At 34.5% G+C, this 13,907-nt stretch overlaps 2 protein-coding genes across 3 annotated transcripts in view; one reads left to right on the forward strand and one right to left on the reverse strand.

Moving 5' to 3' along the window:
* The window catches only part of PARPBP (PARP1 binding protein), a 70,630-nt gene extending 57,357 nt beyond the window's left edge, over positions 1-13,273 (forward strand). For both annotated transcript variants that reach the window (XM_030939639.1, XM_030939638.1), the window contains exons 10-11: positions 11,065-11,200; positions 11,710-13,273. In XM_030939639.1, coding sequence (XP_030795499.1) covers positions 11,065-11,200; positions 11,710-12,050 — 477 coding nt within the window. In that variant the 3' untranslated portion in view covers positions 12,051-13,273. The remainder of the gene's footprint in view (positions 1-11,064; positions 11,201-11,709) is intronic.
* On the reverse strand, positions 12,221-13,582 carry PMCH (pro-melanin concentrating hormone). Its single transcript, XM_010353581.2, has 3 exons — positions 13,275-13,582; positions 12,730-12,928; positions 12,221-12,460 (listed from the first exon to the last, which is right to left on the reverse strand). Exons 1-3 carry the CDS (start codon positions 13,512-13,514, stop codon positions 12,411-12,413), a joined length of 489 nt encoding a protein of 162 aa, XP_010351883.1. The 5' UTR covers positions 13,515-13,582; the 3' UTR covers positions 12,221-12,410.
* Positions 13,583-13,907: the final 325 nt, after the last annotated feature.

Below are 13,907 nucleotides of genomic sequence, written 5' to 3' on the forward strand. Positions count from 1 at the left end.
TTTCAGAGTGTTTGCTGTTGGCATGTATAAATGCTACTGATTTTCGTATGTTGATTTTGTATTCTGCAACTTCAGTGAATTTGTTTATGAGTTCTAATAGTTTTTTTGGTGGAGTCTTTAGGTTTCTCCATATAAAGGTCATATCATCTGCAAACAAGGATAATTTGACTTTTTCCTTTTTAATCTGGATGCCTTTTATTTCTTTCTCTTGTCTGATTACTCTAGCTAGGACTTCCAGTACTATGTTGAGCAACTTGTGAAAGTAGACATCCTTGTGTTGTTCCCAAGTTTAGAGGAAAGGCTTTCTGGTTTTTTTCCCCATTCAGAAATGTAGTAACTGTGGGTCTGTCATATTTGGCCTTTATTGTGTTGAGATATGTTTCTTCCAAACCCAGTCTTTCGAGGGTTTTTATCATGAAGGGGTGTTGAATTTTATCAGCTGCTTTGTAAGCATCAGTTGAAATGATCATATGATTTTTGTCCATCATTCTGTTGATATAATGTATCACATTGATTGATTTGCATATGTTGAACCATTCTTATATCCTTGGGATAAATCCTACTTTGTCGTGGTGAATGATCTTTTTAATATGTTGTTGAATTTGGTTTGCTGGTATTTTGCAGAGGATGTGTGCATCAATTTTCATTACAGATATTGGCCTACAGTTTTCTTTGTTTGGTTTTGGTATTGGTAATACTGTCCTTGTAGAATGAGTTTGAAAGTGTCTCTCCTTATCTATTTTTGGAATAGTTTTAGTAGGATTGCTATTAGTTCTCTTTAAATGTTTGCTAAAATTCAGTACTGAAGCCATTGGGCCCTGGGCTTTTGTTTGCTGGGATACTTTCTTTTTTGAGACAGAGTCTCCCTTTCTTGCCCAGGCTGGAGTACAGTGGCATGATCTCGCCTCCCTGCAACTTCCTGGGTTTGAGTGATCCTGCTGTCTCAGCCTCCCAAGTAACTGGGATTACAGGCACCCATCACCACGCCCAACTAGTTTTTGTATTTTTAGTAGAGATGGTGTTTCACCATGTTGGCCAGGCTAGTCTCCAACTCCTGACCTCAAATGATCCACCCGCCTCGGCCTCCCAAAGTGCTGGGATTATAGGTGTGAGCCACTGGGCCCAGCTGCTGGGAGACTTTTTATTACAGCTTCCGTCTCATTACTTGTTATTGATCTATTCAGGTTTTTTATTTCTTTGTGGTTCAATCTTGGTAGATTATATATATGCATCTAGGAATTTATCCATTTTTTCTACGTTTTCCAATTTATTGGCATTTGTTGGTCATAGTGGTCTCTAATGACCCTTTGAATTTCTGCAATATTAGTTGTAACATCTCCTTTTTTAAAAATTTCTGATTTTATTTATTTGAGTCATCTCTCTTTTTTTCTTAGTCTAGCTAAAGGTTTGTTGATTTTGTTTATCTTTTCAAAGAATTAACTTTTCATTTCCTTGATATTTTGTAGTTTCCTGGTTTCAATTTCATTTATTTCTGCTCTAATCTTTTTTAATCCTTTTCTTTTCTTCTACTAATTTTAATTTTGGTTTACTCTTGCTTTTCTTTTTTTTTTTTTTTTTTTTTTGAGACGGAGTCTTGCTCTGCCGCCCAGGCTGGAGTGCAGTGGCCGGCTCTCAGCTCACTGCAAGCTCCGCCTCCCGGGTTCACGCCATTCTCCTGTCTCAGCCTCCCGAGTAGCTGGGACTACAGGCGCCCGCCTCGTCGCCCGGCTAGTTTTTTGTATTTTTTAGTAGAGACGGGGTTTCACCGTATTAGCCAGGATGGTCTCGATCTCCTGACCTCGTGATCCGCCCGTCTCGGCCTCCCAAAGTGCTGGGATTACAGGCTTGAGCCACCGCGCCCGGCCTACTCTTGCTTTTCTAATCCCATAAGATGCATATTTATGTTGCTTATTTGAAGTTTTTCTAGTTTTTGGATGTAGGTGCTCATTGCTATAAAATTTCCTCTCAGTACTGCTTTTGCTGTATCTCATAGGTTTTGGTATGTTATCTTTCCATTTTCATTTGTTTCAAGAAATTTTTTAATTTCCTTTTTAATTTATTAAGCACTTTAAGTAAGTCATTATAAGTACCCTTATACCTTTTTATTAAATGATTTCAAGGAGATACCTCCTTAAATCCCTGTAAATTAATTGGTTTTATTCTTTACAACTTGGTTTAGCAGTATTTTGCACATCAGGCACAAATGAAAAGTCATATATACAGGTCTTTGCCTTATTCTGAGTCTAATGTTTACAGCATATTATATGAATGTCTGAGTAATCATCATTTAGCCAGTCAATAACTTAAGTGTGCTAATCAAGAAAATACTGTACCTTTAACATGGAACTGTTGGGACAGTGAAAGTCAGGCCTTGGTATAAAAAACTGGACTGGCTAGAACTCACTTATTTTCATAGACACCCAGGTAGTAGTCCAATGCCCATGGTATTATGAAATTATTTTATTTAACCCCATGGTATTAGAAAATTCAAACTTAACCCCTATGGTATTTGAAAACTCTGAGTACATCTAAATTAAAATTATGGATTGAGTTTAACTAATAGAATTTTCTTCCCCTGATACTTGAAATGAGTACAAAATAATAAAAACTAATAAAAATAATCAGCACCAACTAAGAAAGAATAATGTAATCAGATGCAATAAGCTTAAAAGATGATGGTCAGGGAAAGAAACTGAAGATTTCAGAGTGAAGAGGCATTGAATGATTTAGCAACTTTATTTAGTCCTAGTCCCCAGATACAGAGCTAGTGAATTAGCAAAATTCTGAGGATTACCACTAATATTTCCAAAACTGAGAACTAGGGTGTGCATTCTTCTTCTTTTTTTTTTTTTTTTTTTTTTCTTATTCGTTAGAGAAATAGTAGAAGTGGCAATGGAAGAGAAATATAGACAAAATGTGGAAAATGAACCCTGGGATTTACACACTGGGAGAAATAAAGGCTCTAGTTCTACCTACTGAATTGGGGAAATTATCCAAATGTTTTCCTTCCACTTGATTGAAATACACTCCCTAGTGAGATGAAGTGAAACTTCCTTTGGTATATACAATACCTAATAAACTCCTAGGGTGCAGAACCCAGAAATCTTCATAGACTACCTGTCTCCTCAGATGAGTTCAACTTCTACCTCTACTGTTCCTCAAGCTATGGAAAAGTGAGGGATAACAGAAAAAAATGCAGCTTTCAAAATGTAACTCTGAGGAGAAAATAAAATGCTGTCAGATAAGGAAGGAACAGAATCAAGTAGTGACATGGAGACTTCTTTTTTTACTGAAGATGTAGTACGTCATGGTAGAACACCATTCTCGCTACAACAGCAAAACAATAAAAGGCAGGTAAGTTGGGAAAAATATATTTTAAAGATATAGGAGAGCTATATAATCAAATAATTTTTTAAAAATTAAAAATCTGGACAGGATAACATCCTTCTGATGTGAGAAGTCTATTGTCAGCTATTTTCTTCCCTGGGATTTGTTGCTACTTTTGAATATGAGCTGAGGATTGGTGTTGGCCCATGTAAAGGAACTCTATTGAGGAACAGAGAAACCACCAAAGTGTTTGGGTGTCTTGAGGGGCTGTCAACAAATTGGAAACTTCAGGAGTCCTAAATGCAGTTATTTTTACCTAGGACACACACTCTGGATTTTGTAGTTATGTGGGGGGTAGGGAGCCTTAATACAATAGACTAAAACCACCTTGATTCCACTTGAGAAGTGGGACCTGCCTCAGACACATGGCTGGTCTTTTTTTTCAAGGTATTTGCCATATTTGGAAATAAAGTGGGGTGGGTGATCACAGAACACAGTGTGAAAACCCCTGAAAAACAGACTGAATCCCCCAGATTTTAGGCCAGAGGTGATAGAGATCCCTACAAGGCTCTCAGTTGAAAGCTTAGAAGGAACACACCTGAGGAAAAGGTAAAAAACAGAAGTCAAATGTGAGTTAATGAAAAGTGCAACCCAGCTCGGAAACAGCTCATTCCTTGATTGTATTGAGGTTATCAGTCTTTCACTGTGTCTGCCTAACAGTGAAAAGGAGAACTCTTCTTGCTGGAAGAGGTCATCTGTTAGCTTTTAGAGTTCCTTTATGTACAATATCCAGCATGAAATAAACTATACTGGACATGAGAAATGGCAAGATGATTTGTTCTTAAATAAAGAGAAAACATTTAACAATAGAGGGAGACCCACAAATGATCCAGATATTGAAATTTACTGGCAAGGAATCAAAAGAAATTAACTTATAAAATTAATTGGAGGAAAAGATGGTCAAAATATATGAAAAAATGGAGAATTCCAACAGAGATTTAGAATCGATGACATAGAACAAAAAGACAATGTTTTTCCAGAATTGTAAAAACATTATCTAAAATTAAGACCTTGTTAGATGTGGTTAGTAGAAAACCAGACACAGCATTAGGTAGGATAAGTGGACTTGAAGATGGTACGTTAAAAAAGATATCCAAACTGGAGAGAAAAGAGAGAAAAAAAAAGCAAAATAGAAGAGCAGGACACAGATAAAAAGTCTAACGTTTGCCTAATTGGAGTCCCAGAATGAGAGGAAAAAATAAGGTAGAAACAATATTTGAAGATATATTGATCATAATTCTTTCCAAAGCTCAGTTCACATCAGATTACCACCTAGCATTTAGAAGAGAGGGTGAACAAATGCAGGGTTTCCTTTACAAGTATAAAGTTGCATATGGGTTCCAAACGTGTGGACCCAGCAAACTACAAAATGTCCCAGAGTCCTTTGAGAATCCATCTGCAGCACATGAATATGCCACAGGGCATAGACTGTAAAGCTTTGTTCTAGAGCAGTGCTCTCCAGTAGAACTTTCTGTGGTGATGGAAATGATCTGTGTTTGTACTGTTCGTTACTGAAGGTCCTAGTCACATGTGGCTATTGAGCACTTGAAATGTGGCATTAGAACAATGCAGTTCTAATGGATTAAAGATATACTTAAATGAAATAACTAGAGACCCATATTAAGTGGAGGAAATAATAAGAGATTAGAAAAATAGGATTTGAATAGGCAGAGAGAATGAAATAGAGCATTTCAAACAACCGATGATGAAAGTATTAAATTGCCTTGATGTTGTAAAGAGAATGTGTATAGGCCGGGCACGGTGGCTCAAGCCTGTAATCCCAGCACTTTGGGAGGCCGAGGCGGGCGGATCACAAGGTCAGGAGATCGAGACCATCCTGGCTAACACGGTGAAACCCCGTCTCTACTAAAAAATACAAAATAAAAACTAGCCGGGCGAGGTGGCGGGTGCCTGTAGTCCCAGCTACTCGGGAGGCTGAGACAGGAGAATGGCGTGAACCCGGGAGGCGGAGCTTGCAGTGAGCTGAGATCTGGCCAAAAAAAAAAAAAAAAGAGAGAGAATGTGTATAGAGTAGTTGCGAAAAAAGAACAACAGTGAATAAATAATGTTGGGGAAGATTAAGGACAGTATGCCTTTTATGGTAGGAGGAATAGGGTAATTTTTTTTTGTAGGGGTTTATTTTAAGGATGTGTGTATGAGAGAAAGGCAGAATATTTAAGAACTCAAAAGTAAACGGTGGATATTAAGCAGCTTAAGGAATTCAGCTGCATAGTTCTTTGTACTTAAATGTGATTTAGGTTTTCTCTGCATATATATTTCTCTCTTGTTTCTGTACCAACTGGTTTCTTTACCCTATTGAACAGAGTAGAGTTTACTCTGAACATATTTTTCTACCTCAAAGCTTGTGTTCCTAGGGTGATGTAGCTGTTCTTTTCAAGTCTACTTACTTTTTTAAAAATTATTTTGGATACATACTAGTTGTACATTTTTATGGGCTACATGTGGTATTTTGATACAAGCACACAATTATCATGTGGTTGCCTTATAGAGTTTATTCTCTTTTTCCACCTCCAAACTTTTGCTTGCTCATGGCTTCTGTTCCCTCATAGCTCTGCTTGCATATACTTGTTATAGTCTGTTGTAATTTTACTTCATTAATTAATTCATTCAAAAAACAATAAGTACCTCCTGGATACCAAGTTCAGTCCTAGGCACTGGAGATATATCAGTGAAAAAAAAAAAACAGATAAACCTTCCTGCCCTAAAGGACAAGACTTCCCTAAATGTTTGTACAGCTGAGATGCAAGAATCTAAATGGAAGCCACTGGCCTACCCTGAAGCCCCTTCAGCCCTGATTTTGTTTCATACTTTGAAGGACACTCTCCCAGTAGGTATATATACCCCACAGCCCATCACGCTTGCCATAAACAGTCAGCTCTTGAACCTAAAGGAAGAGGCCAGTGCCAGCCCAGTGCCGAGGGGTCCCTGAAACAGGAACTATAAAGGCGGTCATGGTTTCCTGGTGAGCATGTCTGAAGCCCTGGGGACTCCTCACCTTGTAAGGAGGGGATGGCAACCGGAGGACCACAGGGGGCCACCAGTTGTCAAACTGTAAGGGTTTTACTGCTGATGGAGTTTATATTTTAGTTGGGAGAAGCAGACAATAAACAAAACAAACAAGTGGATTATATGGTATATTTGAAGGTTATCAGTGCTGTGGAGTGAAATAAAACTGGGGCAGGGGCTAAGGAAAGTGGGGTTCCTTTGTGTGTGTTTGGGTTTTAAATAGCCATAAGTAGGAGTCTCCTTGAGAAGGTGACATTCAGCAAATTCTGTAAGGGAGTGAACAACATTTTCCATTAGAATGAAAAAGGAATGTTTGTATTAAACTGAATTAAAATTGAATTTGTTTTAGCTGAAATAATGGGATCAGGATTTATTGAGTACTTACTAAGTGTCTGATGTTTATGCTAGATATTTTATATCCCTCATCCCAATTAATCCTTGCTCAACTCTAGAAGTCATCATTTTGCAGACCATACAGCTAGTAAGTAAAAGCGCAAGGGTTTATAGTCAGGTGTCAGACTTCAGTGTTTATGCTATCTTCAAAGAGTAAATAAAGGCATGGCAATTATGATGAAGGGTCATAAAACGATAATGTTACTACTTAGGTCAAAAAGATTCTTTTTCTGCTATTTAGCAGGGTAAATGGAATTTCACCAATGAAGAAATGGATTATTTGATTTATATACAAATTAATATGTCACCAAGGATATAAAATCTCTGTTCTTTTGAAAATGTGATAATGTAAAAATAAGATACATTTAGAATATTTTTAGTTACATATTTACTGGGTATGTTGAATAATTTCCTTTTTCAAACTTGCTAATTTATTTATCATATAATGGGGGTACAGAACTTTCATTTTCTTGTTGATGCAGCTAACTCTGAGAGTGTCTTTGACTTTTCAGTGTTTTGACTCATTCATTTTAATTTAACTGGAGTCAGGCTTTCCTATGTGAAGTACTATTTTCCTCAAACGGGGAACTTACTAATAATTTCAAATTAAAAAGAGCTTGTGGCAAAAGGACTTTTCCAATTCTTGGCAAGTGTGAAGTTCATTGCAATTATGCTGTGGATAGAAATCTTTCCAAAGGGGGGAAATCACTCTACAAAGGCACACTTTCAATCCATTTCTCTCATGTGACTTGAACACGAAATGATTTTAACAGCCATGTGTCAATCTGGACATTATTCTTAGTTGTTTAGTACTTCAAAAGCACTTTCGAGAGGGAATTGTTTTGCTTATTCGTGATTCCAAATCAAATACACAGAGAGATTTGGAAGATTTGCAAGAGGAAGTAATCTCAGTTCTATGCAGCCACTAATCTTGTGTAGAAAAATTCAGCATTTATGAACAAAGGAAAAGCAGTCTCTTTTAAGTTATAAATATCAGCCAATGTAGGTTGCATTGTTTAAATAATTAAAATGAAGAAGCTGTTTGTAAGTTCATTTTCTTGAGCTGCATTCCTAGAATCATTTTAGAATTGGCCTGGTTCTGAGACACCTAATTGAACAGATCTTTTTTTTACAAGAATACCCTCTTCCTACATGTTATTACGATAATAGTGATATAGTGTCTGCATAGATTTCTGGAGTCTATATAACCTTGACATAAGTTAACTGCATCCAATTCTGATAATTCTGTGAGGTAAATATTCCCATTGTATGTGGATAAGTGAGAGGTATAATGGTTTCCCCAAAGTTATCTAGTTAATAAGTAATAGGGCCAGTATTAGAAGCCAGGTCTTCTGACTGCAAATCTGACGCTTTTCCCGTCACATCATCTTACCTTTTTGTGCTGCTTTCTTAGTTGGACATCACACTGTTGGCTCCGTCAAGTTTGTATCTATTTAAATCTCTAGGTCTTTTACATATGTTGTTTTTAAGTCAGGTTCTCCTCATCCTATACATCTGTAATTGATATTTTTGAACTTAAATACTGGACTTTGTTTATCCCCATCCATTTTCATCTTATTATTTTCTACTTATGGTTCTAGCCTTTTGAAATCTTTTCAATCTTGATTCTGTTATCCAATTTATTTGTTATTCCTTCCAGCTGTTTGTCAATAGCAAATTTTATAAGTAGAATGTCTTTGAAGTTGTAGAAGCCATCCTAGTAATCTCTAGTATATGCTGTGCTTATCACATAGTTGGAACTTAATAAGTGGTAATTGATAAAAAAAAAAAAAAAGTGATTTTTTTACAGGACAGGGAAAAGGAAATCTGCATATAATCATTTATGAAAAGAAAAAACCCTCAATATACAAAGGGGGGAATTCTGTTGTGTTTATTTCTCATATTTTAATACATTTATAAATAATATTTTTCATGGTAGAAAAAGTCATTAATTATTTTTCTTTTACATCTGAATTTGTTTTCAGTACTTCAGGAATCCATTGCCTGTGATGGTAGTTTTCTGAAATTTTACTGTGGTCACTGAGGATTCTAGAATTTGTCTATGGAGGAGCCTGAAATGAGGAAATCTAGTTGTAAGGAGAGCTATCACACTTATTTTGTGACTATTTGCACAGCAAGCAAAGATTTTTTTACCTAGACTATATGTTAAAAATTAACAAAAGTAACGAAACATTCTAAAGAAATTTTTATTCATGCTAAACATGAGATTGAAGAAACATTAGTTTTCTGTACTAAATAATATAATTATTATTTAGTATTATATTTTTATTTAGCATGTTTTATGGGTGGTGCTCATGAAGGTTTTGCAGTGAGAAGCTAACATCTCCCAAGCTAACTCTAGGTGCCATCACTACTGGGGTACAAAGAGTGATCCAAGCCAGCCACTCAGCATCTATTTGCCTGCGTGGTCTTACTATATTCTTTATAACTCTTTATAAGCAATAAGTTTATAATTCTCTATAAGGCATAACTTTTGTGAAGTGAAAATAACGTGTAAAAAGATAATGTCAACAGTTAGTACTGGTATTGCAGATGGAAATAAAAGTTCATGGATAATGCTACTATTATGTAGTATAACATAAAGTCAATTTTATTAATAAAACTTATTTAAATAGGTTTATCAAGTGCTTTAAATCTGTAGTTATAGGATTAATAAAGTCCAGAAAGAACTACTTAAAATCTTCAGTTGTACATAGGGCATCTTGTGGCAGAAGCTATATAATAAGTGTTGCATTCATAGGGATTCATGAAGGTAGTGGGTTGTAGTCCCATTCATTTTTGAGAGTCCATTCTGTTCAACTTTTTAAAAAATAGTTTTTGATCTTGTATATTTTCACGTTTATTTTCAGTTTTGTACATTTTTATGCTTAAATGGAAGGTAAAACTCCAATTGTCTAATGCTTCATGTAAGCACATGAAACATAATTTTTAGTGATCTGGGAGATGGAGACTGTCACAGACCTCATTAGTCAGAAACAAAATGTGTCATCCTAATAAAACTTGCTTTTATGAAGCAGCTGGACAAGCGATTATTCTGACTTTTTCTAAGCCGTAGTCAGTAGATTTCACTGCCATTATCTTTACAAACATCTGAGTGAATTAATGCATCAATCTCTGAGTATATAACATAATATACAACTACTGAATGTATAATGTAAAGTCATGCTGTTTTAGATTTCATGACTGTATCAACAAATACTCTGTATGTGGTAATCAGGGTAATGTAGTTACATTCAAAGTGTTAAATTTTTGAATTATTGAAGTCATCTTTATTGAATTATGTATTTGAAACTTTTGTCTATTTCATAAAACGATTTCAGGCAACTTGTATTTGGAGACATCTCTCCATTAAACCTGAACGGTATTACACACCATCTGTAACTGTTGAAACTGGTATTATTTATATAGGCTACTTTGTTCTAAAATTAATTTCTGTCCCCCAATAGCTCACTGATTTATGTTTGTGGAATACATTTCCAAAACTACTTTTTTTGGCATCCTTTTCAATGGTCAAGAATTAAGTTTATCTTTGTAATTTTCTCCTATTTATGTAGAAAGTTAGGCCCTCCTATTTGATGTTTGAAGATACATGCAAGAGTATATTTTGAATTTCTGATCATTAAGTCACTTGGTCAAATCTTTCTAGAATGATATATTGAATCCTCTTTCTTGTTTTCCTAAATGCCCGAGAAATAATGTCTTTCCTATATCATTTTGTTTTATCTTGTAGTTTATTTCTTTGCTAGTTTCCTGTTTTTGATTGACCTCACCTAGTTCTTTTCTTCGTTTTAGCATTTCTTCCCTCCCTAATTTCCTGAATTTTATGCTATTTTTTCCAAGAGTTGTGTTCTTCTTAGGATGAAGAACTTGTATTTTTCTATGGTTATGTATATCACCTGTATTGTTATTTTACTTACAATAAGATGCTCCAAAGCAGTGCTGACACAGGAATGTGTAACAAAGCCCTGCAAAGAGTCTAAAATTGATTGTTTTGTAACTGTTACCAAAAAATAAAAATAAAAAAATACATAAAGCTAGTATTTTGGAAAAGAACAAAAATGCTAGCCATAGCAATGAATGAGTTTGCAAACTATGAAATATAAAAGGTTAGAGGTTCTCAATGAGTAATAGAATTTCTAAGGGAAATTTTTATACCTTGATTACTATAGAGTGTGTGTCCATCTAGATGAAGAAATAAAATAATGAATAAATTGCATATTTTCTTTCTGTTACCAGCTGAAGCAAACTTTAATTAGATCCCAATTTGCTTGTACTTATAAAGATGACTACATAATAAGCAAGGATAATTGGAATAATGTTAATTTAGCATCAAAGCCTTTGTGTGTGCTTCACATGGAAAATGACCTTTCTGGTAATTGACCTTATTTATGCAATTAAATAACAATTTAATTCTAGTCTACTAATTAGTTTTAACTTAAGTAAAATTAGATAATTTTTGCAAAGTACTGTGAAATGTGAAAGGTTATATTTGTAAAGACCTCAGTTTATTTAAAAAGTTAAATCTAAGTACAAATTTATGGATAGGAATAGGACATAGTTTGATTTAACTAAATGTATTTAAGAAATAATTTGTAGCATATGTTTAAGGATTAAATGTCATGCATTCAAACAAATATTTGTTAGTAGGGCTGACAAGTTGATTACTGGCCAAAGTTAACTCAGAGGTGCTATGGTAAAATGAAAAGTAATGGGATAGTAATGTAGCTGTATTTGTTAATCATATAATTTATAGCATTATTTTACTTTAAAAATAAACATTTGAATATTCTTTAGCCATTTTTAAAGTTTATTGTAAAGTTCTCGTGAATATTAATACTAAATATTATATAATTCCTTTCCGCTTTTTATCTTGCATAACAGAGGGTGTAAATTCATCTGTTGGAAGATCAACAATTGGAAAGAGTTTTGGAAATGTTCATCTGGACAGAAGTAAAAATGAAAAAGTATCAAGAAAATCAACTAGTCAGACAGGAAATAAAAGCTCAAAAAGGAAACAGGTGGATTTGGATGGTGAAAATATTCTCTGTGATAATGGAAATGAACCACCTCAACATAAAAATGTTAAAATACCTAAGAAATCAAATGATTCACAGAATAAATTGTACAGCAAACTAGCTAAAGTAGCAAAAAGTAATAAATGTACTGCCAAGGACAAGTTGATTCCTGGCCAGGCAAAGTTAACTCAGTTTTTTAGACTGTAAATTTGTGTCTTCTATGCTTTAGGTTTATGTATCTATAAACCATTCACCAAAGACATGCTTAATTTTTAAGAGATCAAGGTGTACATTATGATGATTTATTATTTTGGTCTACAGTGTATGTAAGGTTAGTATGTTAAGCATTGTTTAAAAATACTAGTAAGTCATAATTATGCAGAATTTTCACAAAGTTTAATGCACAGTAAAAGCATATCATTTCAGTTACTGATACATCTTAACACTACTTTCTTTTAAAACAGACATTTAACATGGACAAGTTATAGTAGCATTAGGGGCTTCTCCCCCCATTGACAATTAAATGCTTTTATTTTCTTCTGAAAAGATGATGTGGACCAGCAGGTATCAGACTTGCCAACAAGGTCGGTAGACTCTTCCCAGCATACATCTGAGCACTGAAGGAAGAAGAAAGTTTAAATTGTTTAAAGGACTATGATTATCACACAAAATTTATTAAGAAAAAAGAATGAATCTAACATAACTAATTCTGAGTAAACCAAAATGATAATAATTAATTGTTGCTATTCAATCCCACATTTTTGGCAGGTGTAATTGAGCCATGGTCTTATTTGATTTTGTTATGATTGCATCCAAATTCGCTTTAATTCAGAGTTCTGTTTAATGGTGGTAGGACGTAGAATTGAATTTTGAAAAGACTACTCACTGTCAAAATCTCTCCTTCCTATAGGAAATTTAGCTGAGTTTTCTTCATCCCCAATTTCTCTCTTTTCTTGTGTTGATTCAGTATTCTGAACTCCATTTTCAGCTGGAAAAGCTACAGATCCTTTTAGTGCAAGATAAGGTTTTATAGCCAGATTCAGTGGCAGACCATGATTTAAGAAATTATGTTTGGAGCCTGTGTTCTGTAAAGAGAAGGTTGATTTGTTTTTTAGCTATCATATTCAGAGTGGAACTTTAATACAACTGTATAATATTCTTGTTGATCAATTCAAAGATGCTGTGCACTGTTTTTGACTCTTTAAAAATACCTTAGATGCAAATTTATAGGAGAAAAAAAAAAAACTTTCAGATAAGAGGGTTTTCCAGGATGGAAGAACTACCTGGCATGTAAGAAATGTCAGTTGTCCTAATGCATATTGTGACTGCATATACTTCTGTTTATAAAAGTATTAGTTTTACTTTTCAGAGAATTTGTAAGAATCATTTAAATTTTCATTGAAATAAATGACAAGTCACATTGCCACTTACCTTTGAAATTTTGTTTTCCTCTTCGTTCATGAAACTGCTCTCATCGTTTTTATATTGTTCCAGGGAAGGAGCAATAACTGATTCTTCTGCAGTGTCTTCCTTCTGAAAGGCTTTCCCCAACCTGAATGTATTAAATACCATGTCATCGTCTAAATTTCTTATGGACTTGGATGCTGAAAGTAAAATACCTTGAGAAAACAAAGAAAAAGTTAGTATTAATATGTAGGAAGAGAGATTCATTTTTGCTATTCTTAGTTTGATGTTCGCATACAGTCAAACAAGAAAGAAAATGAAAAATTTCTCAGCCTGGTTGGCAAACGATTCTGTATCTTTATATATTTTCCAGCTTGAATAAAAAGTACTTCAAAGAATTATACTTTTCATCATTTTAGAAATGACTCAACAGATTGAGGCTAACCTTTATGCAGCTGCTAATACCTATTGTTTTGGTTTTAGTGGCACATTATTTTGAGTGTGAATTTTCTCAGCATCTGATTAAGATCCTTGGTAGCATGCTTTCTGTTGAGTAGATTATAGTCTCTTGAAAATGGGTTGTTATTAAAGAAGACCACAGGACATCAGGCTCTCTCTATATTATTGTTTCCTTCCATGTATTTTCTGATTAAGTAAAGA

This window comes from Rhinopithecus roxellana, chromosome 10, assembly GCF_007565055.1.
Source record: "Rhinopithecus roxellana isolate Shanxi Qingling chromosome 10, ASM756505v1, whole genome shotgun sequence".
Classification (NCBI taxonomy): Eukaryota; Metazoa; Chordata; class Mammalia; order Primates; family Cercopithecidae; genus Rhinopithecus; species Rhinopithecus roxellana.